Below are 16,195 nucleotides of genomic sequence, written 5' to 3'. Positions count from 1 at the left end.
TATAGATATAGACATATACATGTTACAGATAATGACAATATTAGTATGATTTTGTAAATATATTTGAAACTGTAAACATGGGTACCTTGGGGTCCAAATCATGGGATAAAATGTTCTTTACTTGGCTGCCATGGCCTAAGAAAGGGGGGAGGGGAGGCTCTTGCAAGGATTGGAGAGGGAGGGAGGTGGAAAATTAGAGCAAGGACCTTTGAGGAGAAGAATCTTGAGAGTGGGGGATTTGGGCATTTAGGACAGGAGGGAATGTCTTAAACGAATGCATTTGTGAAACAGAGATGGGTTTGGGCCGCATTTCTACTAGTGTCCACTGCCCTCAGCTCTGTCTTTACCACCTACACTGCTGGAGCCCAAAGACTTTCTTATACATTGGTTAGGAAGAAGGACAAATGAGTTCTTTCAAAGTAAGAAGGGACAGCCAGGAAGGACATGCCTTGCAAGTTGGGAAAGAACATGAGCTTCTGGGGGAGTTTGTGAGAGGTCTGAAAGAGGCTCCTGGCTTCCTGGGGTCAGCACAGAACAAGTGGGTGTGCCCGAGCACGAAGCTTTGTGATGCTTTGTGTGGGTGACTCTCAGTGGACAAAGGACTATTCAGAGTTTCTTGATTTATTCATAATGTCACCTTTACAATCAACCCCCATTTCTCATTCACATTTCACCGTCATAAGAGCATTTAAAAAATCTACATATATCACAACTGCTGCTGATTGACTTTAATACTTTAATTTAGCATTAATTCAAATGTGAAAAATTTAAAATAGCGAGCCTGTGCTATTAGTTTCTAGTAGTATTTTTACATTACTTAAAAGCATACAATATTTAACTCTATACTCAAGTTAATAGTTTTTTGTATATAGTATCTGTGCTGCGCTGTACTGAGTCACTCAGTTGTGTCCGATCCTGCAATCCCATGGACTATTTTGATGTTAAAATTTGAATTGTAAGGCTGTTTATTAAGAATGCTAAACTATCAAAGTGTAAGGTATATAAAGCTATAGAGAAATAAGAAATGCACTTCTTTGAATAGGCTACATACATAAAGTATGATATCTTTAAAAGACATTCATTAATACATTCATTCATTCAAGAAATTTACCTGAATGTCCACTGTGTGCAAGCCACCAGGCTAGGAGCCGTGGAAATGATGATGAGTAAGGCACAATCCTGCTCTTCAGGAGCTTATAAACTAGTAGAATTTTTCAAGGTACTCTCTAACAATGAGCTACAAGTGGTTTCTAATGTAGAGAGGAGCGAATACTTTTTGCATTGAGTGTTAGTTTAGTTGTCTTTGCAAAAGCTTCTTTCTTCTCATAATATGCGGCCTCATTTACAAAAACTGGGTACACGGTTTGGTCTCCGCCCAATGAAATGGTCTTTCCATCAAGAGTTAAAAACACAGGATCCTCAGGGTGCAAGGGTTTCCAATCTTGATCCTTTCAGGAAACAACATAAATAAATTACATTTGGTTTTTTTCCTACTTTACAAATTGTATAATGGAAAAGAATATGAAAAAGGACATACATGTATATATCTCTCTATATATATTAATATATATAACTGAATCACTTTGCTGTAGACCAGAAACTAACACAACATTGTAAATCAACTACATGTAGTAGTAGTGTTAGTTGCTTAGCCGTGTCTGACTCTTTGCGACCCCACGGACTGTAGCCCACCAGGCTCCTCTGTCCATGGGATTTTCCAGGCAAGAATACTGGAGTGGGTTGCCATTCCCTTCTCCAGAGGATCTTCCAGACCCAGGGATCAAACCAGGTCTCCTGCATTGCAGGCAGATTCTTTATAGTATGACCTACAGGGAAGTCCCGTCAAAAAATCAACTATACTTCAATAAAAAACAAATTTAAAAATTCTTATGTCAGGCTCTAGACAACCAAAATGACAGCACTATCTCCTTTTAAAAGAGACAAGTTAGAGGTATGTGACTAAACTGAGATTCAGCAGTTTGTTTTGGCAGCAGTTTTAAGAGTTCCCCTTTTTATTTTTATAACTGACACATGATTACAGCCTGCTTTGGTATCAAGTTCACCTTGAATGTTGCTGAAGAGGTTTATAGTATCAAAAACCAAAACTACATGTACATGTTGTTAAGTGCAAATTTTATCTCTTGCTAGTTGAAGTTAAATTCCACTCAGCAAAATTTAGGAAATATTCATTAAGAGTCTTCTGTATATAGACATTCTACTGCTGGGGATAAAAAATGAGTGACCTTGTGCCTGCATGCTAGATGGCTCTATTCTGGTGGGGATTGGTGGGAGAAGGTGGGGATGGGCTGGGAAAAGCCTGGGAAAAGCACAAGATAGGTGAATATTTCCTATATGTGTTCCCACATTATGATAACAACTGAATCATTTAAGAGGTTCGAAATCTTTATCTTTCTGTCTTTTAAAACACTGCCTCAGGCTCCTTCAAGTTTCCACCTGGATCCCACTAAGGCACAAAGCTGGATCTGCTCCACTAGTCTGTATTTTGGGGCAGGCTGTTTTATTAAGTTGTAAGTCTGAGTGAATATCATTAGGGTCATTAAATAGCAGTTTGAACTGGATCAGTGGTTTCCCACTCTAATTACCCCGGCCAAGAAGATCAGATTATCCCAGAGAGGGGACCTGGCGTTGTTATTTTCTAAAAGGTGCTGTAGGCAATGTGCCTCCAGGGTTGAATGTACCAGGCTAGACAATCCATTGGTTCTCTTCCATTTCTGAGGTCTGCTAGTGTGTGGGGAGATGGATGTTTTAGATTTTTAGAATCTTTGCTCTTCTCTGCTTTTACCTCTGCCTCTTCCAGATTTAAACTTCCTATTCTTTCCTATGAGCCTTTTCTTCCCCTTCATTACACCATTATTGATCAAACCAGACAAAGAGCAGAGAGATACTGGGGTCTTGAGGGGTCAGGGGAAAAAGGCGGAAAACATTCCAAAGGAGGAGGTTCTGATTGCTTTGCTCTTTTACAGTAGTGATCACAGGGAGGTGGTAGCAGCGTGGCCAACTGCAAAGAGGCTTCGTTCTGGATCTGCCATCAATAACTACGGGACTGTGGGAAGGATCTAATTTCTGAGCCTCCATTTTCTTATATTAAAATAGATATAATAATTCTTACCCATTGCACTTAAAGCAGGAATTTCATGTTCTCTGACCTCCATCCACACCTCATTATTCTGTTATAGCATCTGGTTATCTTCAAGACCACAGTTTAGACTTTAGTATATCTAGACTATAAGTTCCACGTGAATATAAACCATATTCATTGATGTACAGCACAGGATTTGTAGAGCCAGCACAGGATTTACTCCATAAATATTTACTCAGCAATGATCTGAATACCTTATCTAGACTGCAGTGTTTTTGAGAACATCTACTGAGGAACTCACATATGTAAAATGTTTAATGGACTGTTAAGTGTTAGTCGCTCATTCATGTCCAACTCTTTGCAACCCCATGGACTGTAGCCAGCCAGGCTCCTCTGTCCATGGGCAAGAACACTGGAGTTGGTAGCCATTTCCTTCTCTAGGGCATCTTGCCAGACCAGGGACTGAACCAGGGTTTCCTGCATTGCAAGCAGATTCTTTACTGTCTGAGTCACCATGGACTGTAAAGTTCTACTCAAAGCTGCGAGCACGCTCAGCTGTGTCCGACTCTTTGCAAACCCATGGACTGTAGCCTGCCAGGCTTCTCTGTCCATGAGATTTCCCTGGCAAGAATACTAGAGTGGGTTGCCATTTTCTCTTCCAGGGGATCTTCCCAACCCAGAGATTGAACCCATATCTCCTGTGTCTCCTGCATTGGCAGGTGGATTCTTTACCACTGAGTCACCTGGGAATCCCTCCACTCAAAGGTAGGGCATCATTATTTTGAATATTTAGAAGAAGTAGTAACAATTACCTGCAGTTTAGGGTGGATAACAGCAGCAATTTCTCCACTTTCATTCCTGGGATAATCAACTTTCTCCATTATTTTATAGACTTCAATAGCACAGGGAGGAAATTCTTTTCCTGTGGCAAAATAAATAAATAAATAAATATAAATAGCAACTAAAAAACAAAACAAAACAAAAAATTCCTGATAAAAGGGAAGTTGATACTTAAAAAAGGAAGAACAACCAAAAACTGAAAACAGACAGTTACAGGGAGAGCACAGCATCTTTTTTGCTTTTAAACCATTTTATTGTGAGATTTAACACTCAGAAAGTACATAAAACACAATTTCACCCAGAAGTGAAATTGCTGGGATCATATGGTAATCCTATTTTTAATTTTTTGAGGAACTTCTATGCTGTTTTCCATAGAGGTTGCAACGACTTAAGATTCCCACCAGTAGTACACAAGAGTTCCCTTTTCTCCATATCTTCACGTAACTTACTTCTTGTTTTTTGATAATAGCCATTCTAAAAGGAGCAAGGTGATATCTTATTATGGCTTTTTATAATTTATTTTATTTTTTAATGTTTTATTGGAGTATAGTTGCCTTTCAATGTTGTGTTTCTGCTGCACAATGAAGTGAATCAGCTATACACATACAAATAACCCTGGTCCCTTAGCACTCTCTCCCACCCCACTGCCCCATCTGGCCTATCTAGGTCACCAGAGAGCTCTGAGCTGAGCTCCCTGAGCTATACCATAGGCTCCCACTAGCTATCTGTTTTACACATGGTAGTGTACATACATCAATCCCCATCTCCCATTTCATCCTACCCCCTTCCCCTCTCATTGTGGTTTTGATTTTAATTTCCCTGGTGACTAATGATGTAGAACATTTTTTCATGTGTCTGTTGGCCATCTGTATGTCTTCTCTGGAAAAATGTCTATTCAGATCTTCTGCTCATTTTTAAATATATATATATATATATATATATATATATATTTACTATTGGGTTGTATGGGTTCTTTATATATTTTGAATATTAGTGCCTTATCAGATATGTAATTTGCAAGTATTTTCTCCCATTCAGTAGATTGTATTTTCACTCTGTTGATGGTTTCCTTTGCTGGGCAGAAGCTTTTAGTCTGACGTAGTCTCATTTATTTTTGCCTTTGTTGCTTCTAATTTTGGTGTCAGATTCAAAAAATTGCCAAGACCTATACCTATTTCAGGAAGCTCACTGCCTATGTTTTCTTCTATACGTTTTATAGCTTCAGTTCTTATGTTCAAGTCTTTAATCCATTTTGAGTTAATTTTTGTGTATGGTCTTTAAGATAGTGGTCATTTCACTCTTCCACACATAGCTGTCCAATTTCCCCAATACTCCTTATTGAAGAGACTGCCCCTTCTCCACTGTAGATTCTTTGCTCCTTTGTTGTATATTAATTGACCATATATACACGGGTTCATTTCTGGGCTCTCCACTCCATTCCATTGATCTGTGTGCCTGTTTTTATGCCAACACTATATGGCTTAATTACAACAGCTTTGTAATATGAAGTGGGGGGCTTCAGCTGGTAAAGAATCCACCTACAATGTGGGAGACCTGGGTTCAATCCCTGGGTTGGGAAGATCCCCTGGAGAAGGGAAAGGCTACACACTCCAGTATTCTGGCCTGGAGAATTCCATGGATTGTATAGTCCAAGGGGGTCACAAAGAGACAGACACGACTGAGTGACTTTCACTTTGAAGTCAGAAGTGTGATGCCTCTGGCTTTGTTCCTCTTTCTCGAGATTGCTTTGGCTATTCAGGGTCTTATATGGCTCCGTAAAATTTTAGTTAAGGATGTTCCCAACAACACTAAACCAAAGGAAGTTCTCGAATGGTTCCTACCAGCACAGGGTCCACAAGTACACAGAGGTAGGACAGAGGTGGAAAGCAGAACTTACAAAGTCAGTGCAGGGGAGAGAGAGGCTAGGAATGAGAGTCAGGACACCTGTGCTCCAATCTCCCAGCTGTGTCAACTTGAGCAAGATGCTTAACTTCTTGATGCGCACTTTCTTTACCTGTCAGATGAAGGTTTCACATCAGTTTATCTTGGAGGGCCCCTTCCAGCTCTGACATCCTGTGATTGTGTAACTTCAGGAGGACGTTCAGCAGGTTAGATGACTTCACCATTGTGCTCCTCCTCTTAACTAAGTATGTTAAACATCTGGGCAGCTCTTGAACAGTGAGATATTGGAATATAGCCAGTCTGCTCATAGTGGAGTCAAACTTACAATGCTGCAGCAACATTAAACAACCCAGTGCCCAGAAACTTGGAAAAGGGGTAGTTTATGTTTATACTAGGCACCCTCTGAATAAACAGGATGAACTTTCATCCAGCATAGAGCCCACAGTGTGCTATGGTTGCAATCCAAAGGAAAAATCTTCCTTTCCCCTTAGTGCAGAAAGTGCAGCCAGGGTGGAATTCAGATACCCTGCCATCACTTCTGTACCAGTTTGCTTCTGCTGCTTAATATGTTATGCCAGAACTTTGTGGCATAAAACAACCCTCTAGTTTAGCTCATGACTCTGTGGTTTGGTTGGGCAGTCCCTCTGGTCTAGGCTGGACCGGCTGATTTCTAATCGGCTTGCTCATGCATTGTGGTGAGCTGGCAGGTCAGCAGGGTGCTGGATGATCTAAGATGACTTTGCTCTCATATCTGGGCATTTGATGGGTCCTCAGCTGGAGCTGCAGAACTACTGGCTGGGAGGTCTCAGTCTTCAGCCTCATGGTCTTGTATCATCCAGCAGGCTAGGTGAACTGATTCACAAAATGACAGTGGAAGGTTCCTAAGAGCTTCGAGACAGCAAGCCCCAAAGTGCAAGTTCTTTTCAAATCTCTTCTGTGGTATAAGACATGTTGGATCTGGCCAAGCTAGATCCAGGGTGCAGGAAAATAGACTCTATCTCTAGCTAGGACATGAAAGCAGGGAAGGGAAGAATTTGTGGCCATTTTTACAATTTACCAAATTTTCCAAGATGAAGACGGAAACATCAGATGTCATTTCTTTAAACCAGAAGGTCCATTGGGAGGAAAGAAGAAAGTGGTAGAACACAAAGGAACATGTTTTTGCTACTTAGAATCTCAAAGCTGGAACGACTCTCAAATGCTTAACTTCCACTGATGCTTGAGTATCCTGTGTATTTTTCTGGCTAAGTGGTCATCTTGCTCTTGCTTGAACAGCCTCACAAAGTATGGTCTGCTCCACTGTTGGTCAGCTTTGTTAATCAGAAATTTCTGTCCTTAGATAACATTATTGCACAGATTCTATTCTGCCCTCCAAGTCACAGAAAACTTGTCTAATTCCTTTCCAATATAACACTTCTGAAACTCTAAAATAAAATTGGCCTTAAGACTCCTTTTTGCCAGCCTAAGTGCCTTTAATTTTATCAACCAGCACTCAAATATTGTCACATACATGAGGATACATGTGAATGTACTCTATAAACCGAACTTCTATGTGCATCCTTGGAATTATTTTTATTATGGTTTTCAAACTCTTCAACATTCTCAATCATCTCCTTAGTTAACCTCTACTATAAGATGTTTCTCCTGAAGTATGTATTCAGAATTTATTCACAGGTCTCCAAGCGTTTATCCAAGGCAGAAAAGAGATTATTTTCCCAATCTAATGGGAGAAAATGGTTTTGTATTTTAATTTGCATTTCTCTGACTACTAGTGATATTGGACATCTTTTCATCTGTTTACTGGACATCTGTATTTCTTGGTATTTCTTTGCTTTTTAAAATGGACATTAATAGGAAAACGAGGATTTCATTTGTGAAACTTTATTTGGTAGCTGCTTTTCTTGAATGTGTCTATACTGGTCATTGAAGAATGGCTGAGATGATTAATTTTTTTTTAAAAAACAACAATATCACAAACGTGGCAAATTTGACCTAGGTCCCATTGGTATTTCAATATTTAGTGGTTTAAGTCATTATGTGTACTCCATCTCATCTTCCTTTCCTGATTTATTTGCACACACACAAGCTAACAAAGAAACAATTTCTGCCTACTACTTACCTTCATTGAAATTATGTATAAAATCAAGAGCATGTTTAATCATTTTTCTCATTTGATCTAGAATATCAGCTCTCAGAACCCCCTGAGGCTGGGGACCAACTTCTATACCTAGGTATAGAAGAGGAGATAGTCACATTTACATGTGTTAGTATATAAGACTGAGCATTTTCATAATCAAGATCTAGAATCACATCATTAAAAATGTTTAAAAAGGCAGACCATGTAGCATAATGGAAAATATGTGAGACATAATATTAGGCAATAAATAAAGCAGAACGTTTACAAGTTACACGCATGGTAAATAAAGACTGGGAGAGAACATAAGAAAATCAAAGAGTTGTGTTATAGTAGTCAGGTCTTGTGGGTCTTTTTTTCTCTAAATTTCTTTCAATGTTGTCAAAATTTTTAAAAATCATAATATAGTAAAAGGAGCAGACTTTATATTGACAAAATAATAAGCGACCACAAGGAGAAACTGTCATAGACACAGCTTGTAGGAGAAAACACATCTATTTAGTAATAGAAAGCTAAACTAAACAAGCCATGGATTTAAGTCAAACGGCAATCTATGTGATCCTGGAGCAATATTCTTGCTTTTAACATAACAACCCAACCTGCCATGATAGTCAATGGTTTTCATTTTCTGTGGAAAAAATCTGTGTTCATTTCTTCTCATCCCAATAAAATTAATTCCCATACCATCAGGTCTACTTCCTGTGGCTGTCAAGCATTGTTCCATAAATCTACAAAATATTTTTCTCTAAACTACTTATCTAGTCCTTTCCTTCCTGTCCAAGTCTCCCACACTGTTATCATTACAATCATCACCTTATTCATTTATAAAACTATTTACCAATATAACATCATCCAATCCTTTCCATCAATTCATATACATTCTTTTCCACCTATCCTGTTTTCATGCACTTCTGTTATTTCTCCATACACAAAATCTTACTGTATTCTCTTTTAGCTTCATTTTTCACTTTTGTGTTTAGCTTTTCTGGATATGTTTGGGCATATATTTATTTATTTATTTTTTTTGGCCACACTACATGCAGGATCTTAATTCCCCAACCAGGGATCAAACCCAGGCACTCTGCAGTAGAAGGGCAGAGTCTCAACCACTGAATCACCAGGGAAGTCCCTGAATCTATTTTTAAGAGCCAAATATATCAATAGATATTCGTTCTAACTAAGAGCAACACTGCCCATAAATGAAATAAAGCAAGGACTGGAAATCTTATGCTTTATTTAGTGTCATAGATCTTTATCCTTTATTTTTAAGCACTTGATTTGTTTCAAATAATTACCTACACTTGGTCATTTAGCTTGCCTCAACTGATCCCTTGACTATGCACCAAAATCATCAAAAGCAAATAACCAAGATAACTTTAAATCTACTTCTAAGTTGTGTTGCTGTTGTTCAGTCGCTAAGTCATGTCCAACTCTTTGTGACCCCATGGACTGCAGGACAACAGCAATCTTAAGGATTACAGTGTGGTCTGCAAACAATTATGCTAGTACGTCACTCAGGAATGAGAATGGAATGTAGAAAAAAGAGACTGTTGGAGAAGGTGTATGACAGTGCAAGCCTGTGTGCTGGAAGTTACCAAAAGGTAAAGACAAATTCACAGATCAGTAACTGACAGAGCATACAAGTGAATGGATAAGAAACACAGGTTATCAGAGACTCTACTTCAAAGCAGCTGCTAAAGAGGGATGCTGGGAGAGAATTTTCCATGAGTCTTCTGTATTTCTGCAAGTCTTGCCAGCAAGATACTGACTGCCTTGGCTCCAGATTATTGTTTTAAGAATTTTGTACAGTGAATACCCTTCGAAGATAGGGCTGGTGTCTTGCCTGAGCAAAAAGCAGGTTGCTTACTACACATATAAAAGACTCAAATTCCTTTAGCTCAGGGCTTCTTTCTGGAATGTAGAAAGTTGGTCAATGAAAGTGAGGAAATCTGATATAGTTAGAGACAGCCTGGGGATAGTTTGCTTATTACTTGACAATTATAAGCCATAATGATAAGCAAAGTAGCTGCAAATAGTCTTTAAATTAGTTTTCTCAGAGTTTTCGTCTCAGACATATTTTGTTTAGCTGTGACAGTGGGAAATGTGACTTACCAACAGGATACTTGGCTATAGAACGAGTGGTTGCATATTTGAGAGAAGGATGCTCAATGAGGTAAACATAGCAGGGTAATGGAGCCAAAGACATCTGAAAAGAATATAAAACATGTTCTTATTATGTAAAGACCATATGCCTTGTTCTCTTTGCTGTCAGAGTCAATAATGCCTTCAGTATGTTTAACTTCATCAACTAAGATAGTAAGACAACTTTATGACACACATTCTAAACTCCAACTACATATAAAGTTGGATTATATGTAACTTTCTGTATAAAATGTACATTAAACAATTCTCCAGAACCATGAACAAAGTATATGAATAAATTCTTCTTCTGAATGGCTTTCGTTGTTTTTGTTTTCATCACTGGTTACACTGAGTATTTAGCTTACTATGGGTCTCTTAAAGAATTCTGTTTCTACCCTTGTGGCAAGGTCTCTACAGATGGCAAGTAACACCCCCACTTATCGAGTAATTCAAGACAGGCCTCTTGGTTTTGATGACAATGGCAGCATACAAAGTATTCAGCTCTCCCTTCAATGAGCAACAAAGATACTGCATTATGATTTCCTACCAGAACTACTATCTAGTCAATGTCACTAATTCAAGGAAACAAAAATAATAGTTAATCCTTACTATCTGCTAAAAGCACTCAGCTAAATGCATTAAGTTTTTTTTTTTCTTATGTAAGGCTTATAATGGTCATATGGGGTAGCTGTTGTTATTATGCCAATTTTATAAAACAAGGAAAGCAAGGAAGTTGATTATCTTGTTCAAGGTTAGCAAGTGAGAAAATCGGGATTTGAACCCAGGTACTGGCTATATGGGTCACATACTTTTCATTAAATCATACTAGCTCATACTAGCTCTCTGGAACGAAGGCTATCCATTACATAGAAATAATCATACAGTTTATTATTTGTGTTTTGCTTGACAGTTATTTTCTAGCAGTTTTTCTTGTTATAGGCACTGGACTGCTGATTTTTTCATCTTATAGATTTCTGAGCCTTAAGATGATTAGCTATATGAAGTACCGAAAGATCAGATGTTTGTTGGGGTATACGAATCAAACGGAGACAAAGACAGGGCTAAAGACAGTCAATCTTTTTATCATTGGTCTTTAGTCAACATTAAATGACTATCTTTTAAACTTCTTAAAACTGTAATTGAGCCACTTCAACCACTTCAACAGTTTGGTATTAATTTTACTGAAAAACCCATGATTACTGTCATAGTCTTAATAAAAGATTTAAAATTTTATAGATACAATGATTCATATGTTCTATTATTTTTTCATTATATTTATTATTTTGCTCATTTCTTCTCCTTTTCTTCTGCCTGTCACTGCTGCTTCTATTGTGGTGCTCCCCTCAGTCCCCCATTTCTCTTGGACTCTCCCTCCTCACCCTTTTCTGGTTGTTTCAACATCTATAACCAACTTAAAATTACAGGTCCTAGGCTAATTTGTAAATTAATAACATCGACATTACCTTAATATAATGAAACATCTGAATTAAAAAGTCATTCCTGGAATCTTCAAGAATAAGAGTGCACCCCATGTTAGAAGTAGTGTTGTGAAGGTCAAAAATAATGTCATAGGAATCTTCACTATCTTTTGGACCAAATAAATGATTTATTTCTTGAGCCTTTCTCACTTCATATGGCAAATCCTCTGACTTTTTTTTGCTGTTATTAGCAGAAAGAAAAAGATTAACAACACCTGTAGCTAAGATAACATAAAAATACAATGAGAACACAGTATATAAGAAACTTGGCACCAAACCTTTAATATGAAAAACCTCTGAGGGAAGGGGAACTTTATTTGAAAATTTTATAAATGAAAAATTACATTTTACCCTCTGTTTGATTCCAAGTAATGTTGCATTGACATGCTTGCAAATAATAGTTCATTTATGTGGCTGGTCACAGGAAGGATATTTCAAACAATTTATCATTTGACTTCAACTCTGAATGAAATTCATCCATTAATTTAATCAAGAGTCCCTTAGTAGTTAAGTGTACTGGGCTATAAAGAAGCTAGACCACCAAATGCACCTATAATTTTTTTACACTCTAGCTAATTCTAGTGCACAAGAATAGTCAAACTTAGGAGCTCACATCATCTTATTAAGGATTCTTAAGTGATTCTAGGACCCACTAGTGGTCCAGGGTCAAGGTTTACAGAGAAGAGTCTGGGAACCCTGCGATAATGCAAAACATTGCAGGTATATGCACATATGCATCATAGGATGAGGGTTGATATTTTTTATTGAATTCTCAAATGAGTCTCTACCTGCTCTCCCCCACCTCCAAGCTCAATGGTTAGGATACATTTTTTCTTAATGTACATGATAATTTAAATTTATTTTTCTCATGAAAGCGTTCAACAACATTTCTCTATAATTCCATTTATTTCTATCCTCTGACTATTTTTGTTAGCATCTTCAAAAGACCTACAGTTTGCACCTGAGTAATTCTTGCCCGGAATGCAATCAAGAAGTTAGAGCAGCAGTTTTTCAACTATGAAGAAAAGCAATGAAGACAAAAGCTGCATATTAAGGCTAGTGCAGTGGGAAGACTGGGGCTTCCCTAGTAGCTCAGCTGGTACAGAATCCACCTGCAATGAAGGAGACCCCAGTTCGATTCCTGGGTTGGGTCCCCTGTAGAAAGGATAGGCTACCCACTCCAGTATTCTTGGACTTCCCTGATAGCTCAGATGGTAAAGAATCTGCCTGCAATGTGGGAGACCTGGGTTCGATCTCTGGGTTGGGAAGATCCTCTGGAGGAAGGCATGGCAACCCACTCCAGTATTCTTGCCTTGAGAATCCCCATGGACAGAGGAGCATGGAGGGCTACAGTCTGTGGGATCGCAAAGAGTCGGACACTGAGCAACTAAGCACAGCACAGTGAGAAGACAGAAGTCTGTGGCCTTTATGATATCACTGAGCCACTGTATCTGCCTGGACTGCCTACCTCTGGACTTCTTATTTGTGGGAAAAAAAAACCCTTATTTGTTTAAGTCATTGTTTTCAGATTTCTATTATAAGCAACCAGATTGTTCCTAAAGGCTACATGTGTATGTGTGTGCGGGCTAAGTCGCTTCAGACGTGTTCTTTGTGACCCTACGGACTGTAGCCCTCCAGGCTCCTCTGTCCAGAGGATTCTTCAAGCAAGAATACTGGAGTGGGTTGCCATGCCCTCCTCCAGGGGATCTTCCCAAACCAGGGATCAAACCTGCATCTCTTATGTCTCCTTCATTTGCAGGCGAGTTCTTTACCACGGATCCCCTGGTGGCTCAGTCAGAAGAGTCTGCCTGCAATGCGGGAGACCTGGGTTTAATCCCTGGATAGGGAAGATCCCCTGGAGGAGGAAATGGCTACCCACTCCAGTATTCTTGCCTGGAGAATTCCATGGACAGAGGAGCCTGGTGGGCTGCAGCCCACGGGGTCACAAAGAGTTGGACATGACTGAGTGACTAACACTTTCTTTACCACTAGGACCACCTGGAAAGCCCAAAAGCTACAAATGCACTTTAAAAGTTAATTAATGCCACAACTCCATAAGTTCCTCCCTCCTTGCCATAACTGATTTGCTTCTCCTTCTCCCCCATGTGAGTAAATGCCACCACCAGCTACTCAGGTGCTCAGAGTCAAGAAATGATGTCCTGAAAGATAATAAACTCTATTCAGTATTTGAATAATTGAAAGATTTAGTAACCCACTAGATGTAGGGAATAAAGAATGTGGAAAGTTCTAAGATGATTTCCACAAGTGATTTAGTGGGTAATGGTGACATCACTGAGATGAGGAATATAGGAAAAGCAGCACAGTTTAGGAGGAGGATGGGAGAAGGTAAGTGACTAATCTATCCCATAAGTTTCCATAAACACCCTGAAAAAAACCTGTCCGGCCTCTGATAAGTGTTAAATATAATAAGTAGAAAGTGAGTTTAATTTAAAAGACTAGTCTCATTGAAATGCAAGCCACTGAGTGGTCATAATAAGAAAACTCAATCTAGTCCATTTCAGAGTTATTTGGCAAGTTAACATGCCAACTAAAAGTTATTCTTCAACTAATCCTTAGTGGTAATGTAAGAGTTAGTTAATAGCTATTTTAGTTGAATAGATAAACCTTAATCGTGTTGACATAATCTCAGTCATGAATATAAAGCATGTTTGAATTTAAAATTTATGTTAGTAAAAATATGGTTTGATATGTAAGCTATGACTAATGTATAATTGCCCCAGAAAATGTATTCCATAAAGTGAGGCAAATTTGTATAAATATAGTAACCATCTCTTGATCTGTGGTGAGATTAAAGTAACTCTTTAAACTCAAAACAGGATTTAATAGAAAATAAGTATATAAAACAGTGCTATATTAGTTGTTGCTGGGCATGACTTATATCTTAGCTTGTCATCTGTTAGCTCATTGAGAGCAGAAACCATTCTGTACATAACTTTGTATTCCCACAGTATCTGGCACAGTGCCCCATGAAGAGTAGGTATTTAAAAATATTTTTATGTAAATGAAAGAAGTGGTAAAAAGCTTAGACGCCTATATATCTACAGGAGTAGCTACCATGATGTAAACAAAGGCAAAAATAATAAGGACATAGAGCATTATGATTGTATACCCTATATGTAATGTATCATCAGCTATAATTTAAATTCAGAAAATCCAGGTCTCAGGGACCCACTACTTAAAGTAGTACATGTACTCCTCAGATCACAAAGCAGTCTAATGTTTTCTTATGATGGTTATTTATTCACGCTTTCATTAAACAAACATTAACTGAAACATTACATTTTTCTTAACTAGAATTTCATGCACTACCAAAACATAGTTGCAAAAAACACAGTAGTGAATCACCTAGAAAGCTAAAAAATAGGTATCTAAGCATAGCAGTCAAATATTAATTTAATGCAAAAGACTTATTAAATCTGTTTCTTTAAAGACATGATTTAAAAATAAAAACTTTTCTTATTCGTTGTCCTAGTCTAGATAGAATATATTTTTAAAAATAAATCAGTTAAGAAGTGTCTGACATTTAAAAAGTTTATAAAAGAGTACATGAATGTCCAGTTCAGGTAATTAATTCATCATATAGTATGACTAAAAGTGAAAGTGACCTTATTCACAATAGCGATTCTGTGTATGAACATGAATATCATATGTATATACATGTGCTTTCACACATACTACTTTTCACATACACACACAAACACACGTGTGCATGTGCACACATACAACACAAAATATAGTCTTACCCAAGATTTTCAGGGTCAAAAACTCGATTCAGGTCACAGTCAATATATCTGGTGCACTTCTTCACTGCTCTTGGGTTGGTAATAAATGGTTTTACCTCCAGCCCTGTTCTCTGAATCTCAGTGCCGTTCTCCAGCCAGTGCTTAACTAGAAATATTCCTGTTAGTTCATTCCCATGAGTTCCTCCAAAGATAGCCACCTTTTTTATAGGGTCTTCAGCAACGTGACAAGAAGTCATTTTTGTCAAGTAGGTTTATCTGATTTCGGCAATTCAGAAGAGAGGAGATCAAAGAAAACTTAATTTCTTAAGCAAGGTTTAGAAATTTAAATCTAAATGAGACTTTAACCTAAGTGCAAAGTACAGACTTCTCTTGAGTGGAGTATATTTTAATTTTCTGTTACAAGTTCTGAGCTCTGTTTATTATGGGGATACTCCCTTCTTTAGCCCTGCCCTTTACCATATTTGGGTTAAAATATGCAGAGATCAACTAGAGATGCAGCTGTTTACTTTAACTTCTAACTCCCTCAAATGGTCGGTAGACCTAAATGCAATAAGTTAGCATCTCACACTTAAGCGAAACTTTTGCTTTCTCTTTAGCCAGAATGTTTTCTACCAGTGTTTTCATGATTATTTGTGGTAGTAAAAATAGATTACACTTTTCTTATCCTCAAAAATATAAAATAAAAGACTGGCCCATAGTATGCATCTTATTATTCAATATTTATATTTCTGCTTAAAATCATTTCTTCTCTGAAATGAGTTTAGGCCCTATTTATCTTCTGAGGGAATCTGAATTTCAGCTCTATAAACAGCCAATGGCAGATCCTCAGAGAACT

General features: G+C 38.0%; 1 protein-coding gene across 2 annotated transcripts; it reads right to left on the bottom strand.

Moving 5' to 3' along the window:
- Positions 1 to 616: 616 nt before the first annotated feature.
- On the bottom strand, positions 617 to 15,784 carry ASPA (aspartoacylase). Of its 2 annotated transcripts, XM_043903411.1 has the most exons (6): positions 15,361 to 15,782; positions 11,582 to 11,777; positions 10,089 to 10,182; positions 7,962 to 8,069; positions 3,913 to 4,022; positions 617 to 1,448 (listed from the first exon to the last, which is right to left on the bottom strand). In XM_043903411.1, the coding sequence occupies exons 1-6, from the start codon at positions 15,594 to 15,596 to the stop codon at positions 1,251 to 1,253; spliced, it is 942 nt and encodes a 313-aa protein (XP_043759346.1). In that variant the 5' UTR covers positions 15,597 to 15,782; the 3' UTR covers positions 617 to 1,250. The 2 variants fall into 2 exon arrangements, with proteins under 2 accessions (XP_043759346.1, XP_043759347.1); XM_043903412.1 differs by lacking the exon at positions 7,962 to 8,069 and having other exon boundaries at positions 15,361 to 15,784.
- Between the last annotated feature and the right edge of the window lie 411 nt (positions 15,785 to 16,195).

This window comes from Cervus elaphus, chromosome 5 (genome assembly GCF_910594005.1).
Source record: "Cervus elaphus chromosome 5, mCerEla1.1, whole genome shotgun sequence".
Taxonomy (NCBI): domain Eukaryota; kingdom Metazoa; phylum Chordata; class Mammalia; order Artiodactyla; family Cervidae; genus Cervus; species Cervus elaphus.
The sequence above is the reverse complement of the archived record's forward strand: the minus strand, read 5'-3'. Positions and strand labels throughout refer to the sequence as shown.

Excerpts from the sequence above, each read along its gene's own strand:
- ASPA (XM_043903411.1), bottom strand. The coding sequence starts at position 15,596 with ATGACTTCTTGTCACGTTGCTGAAGACCCTATAAAAAAGGTGGCTATC. Across the intron at positions 11,778-15,360 it reads TTTGACCCTGAAAATCTTGG|CAAAAAAAAGTCAGAGGATT; the intron begins GTAAGACTATAT and ends TGCTAATAACAG. Across the intron at positions 8,070-10,088 it reads TATAGCCAAGTATCCTGTTG|GTATAGAAGTTGGTCCCCAG; the intron begins GTAAGTCACATT and ends TTCTATACCTAG.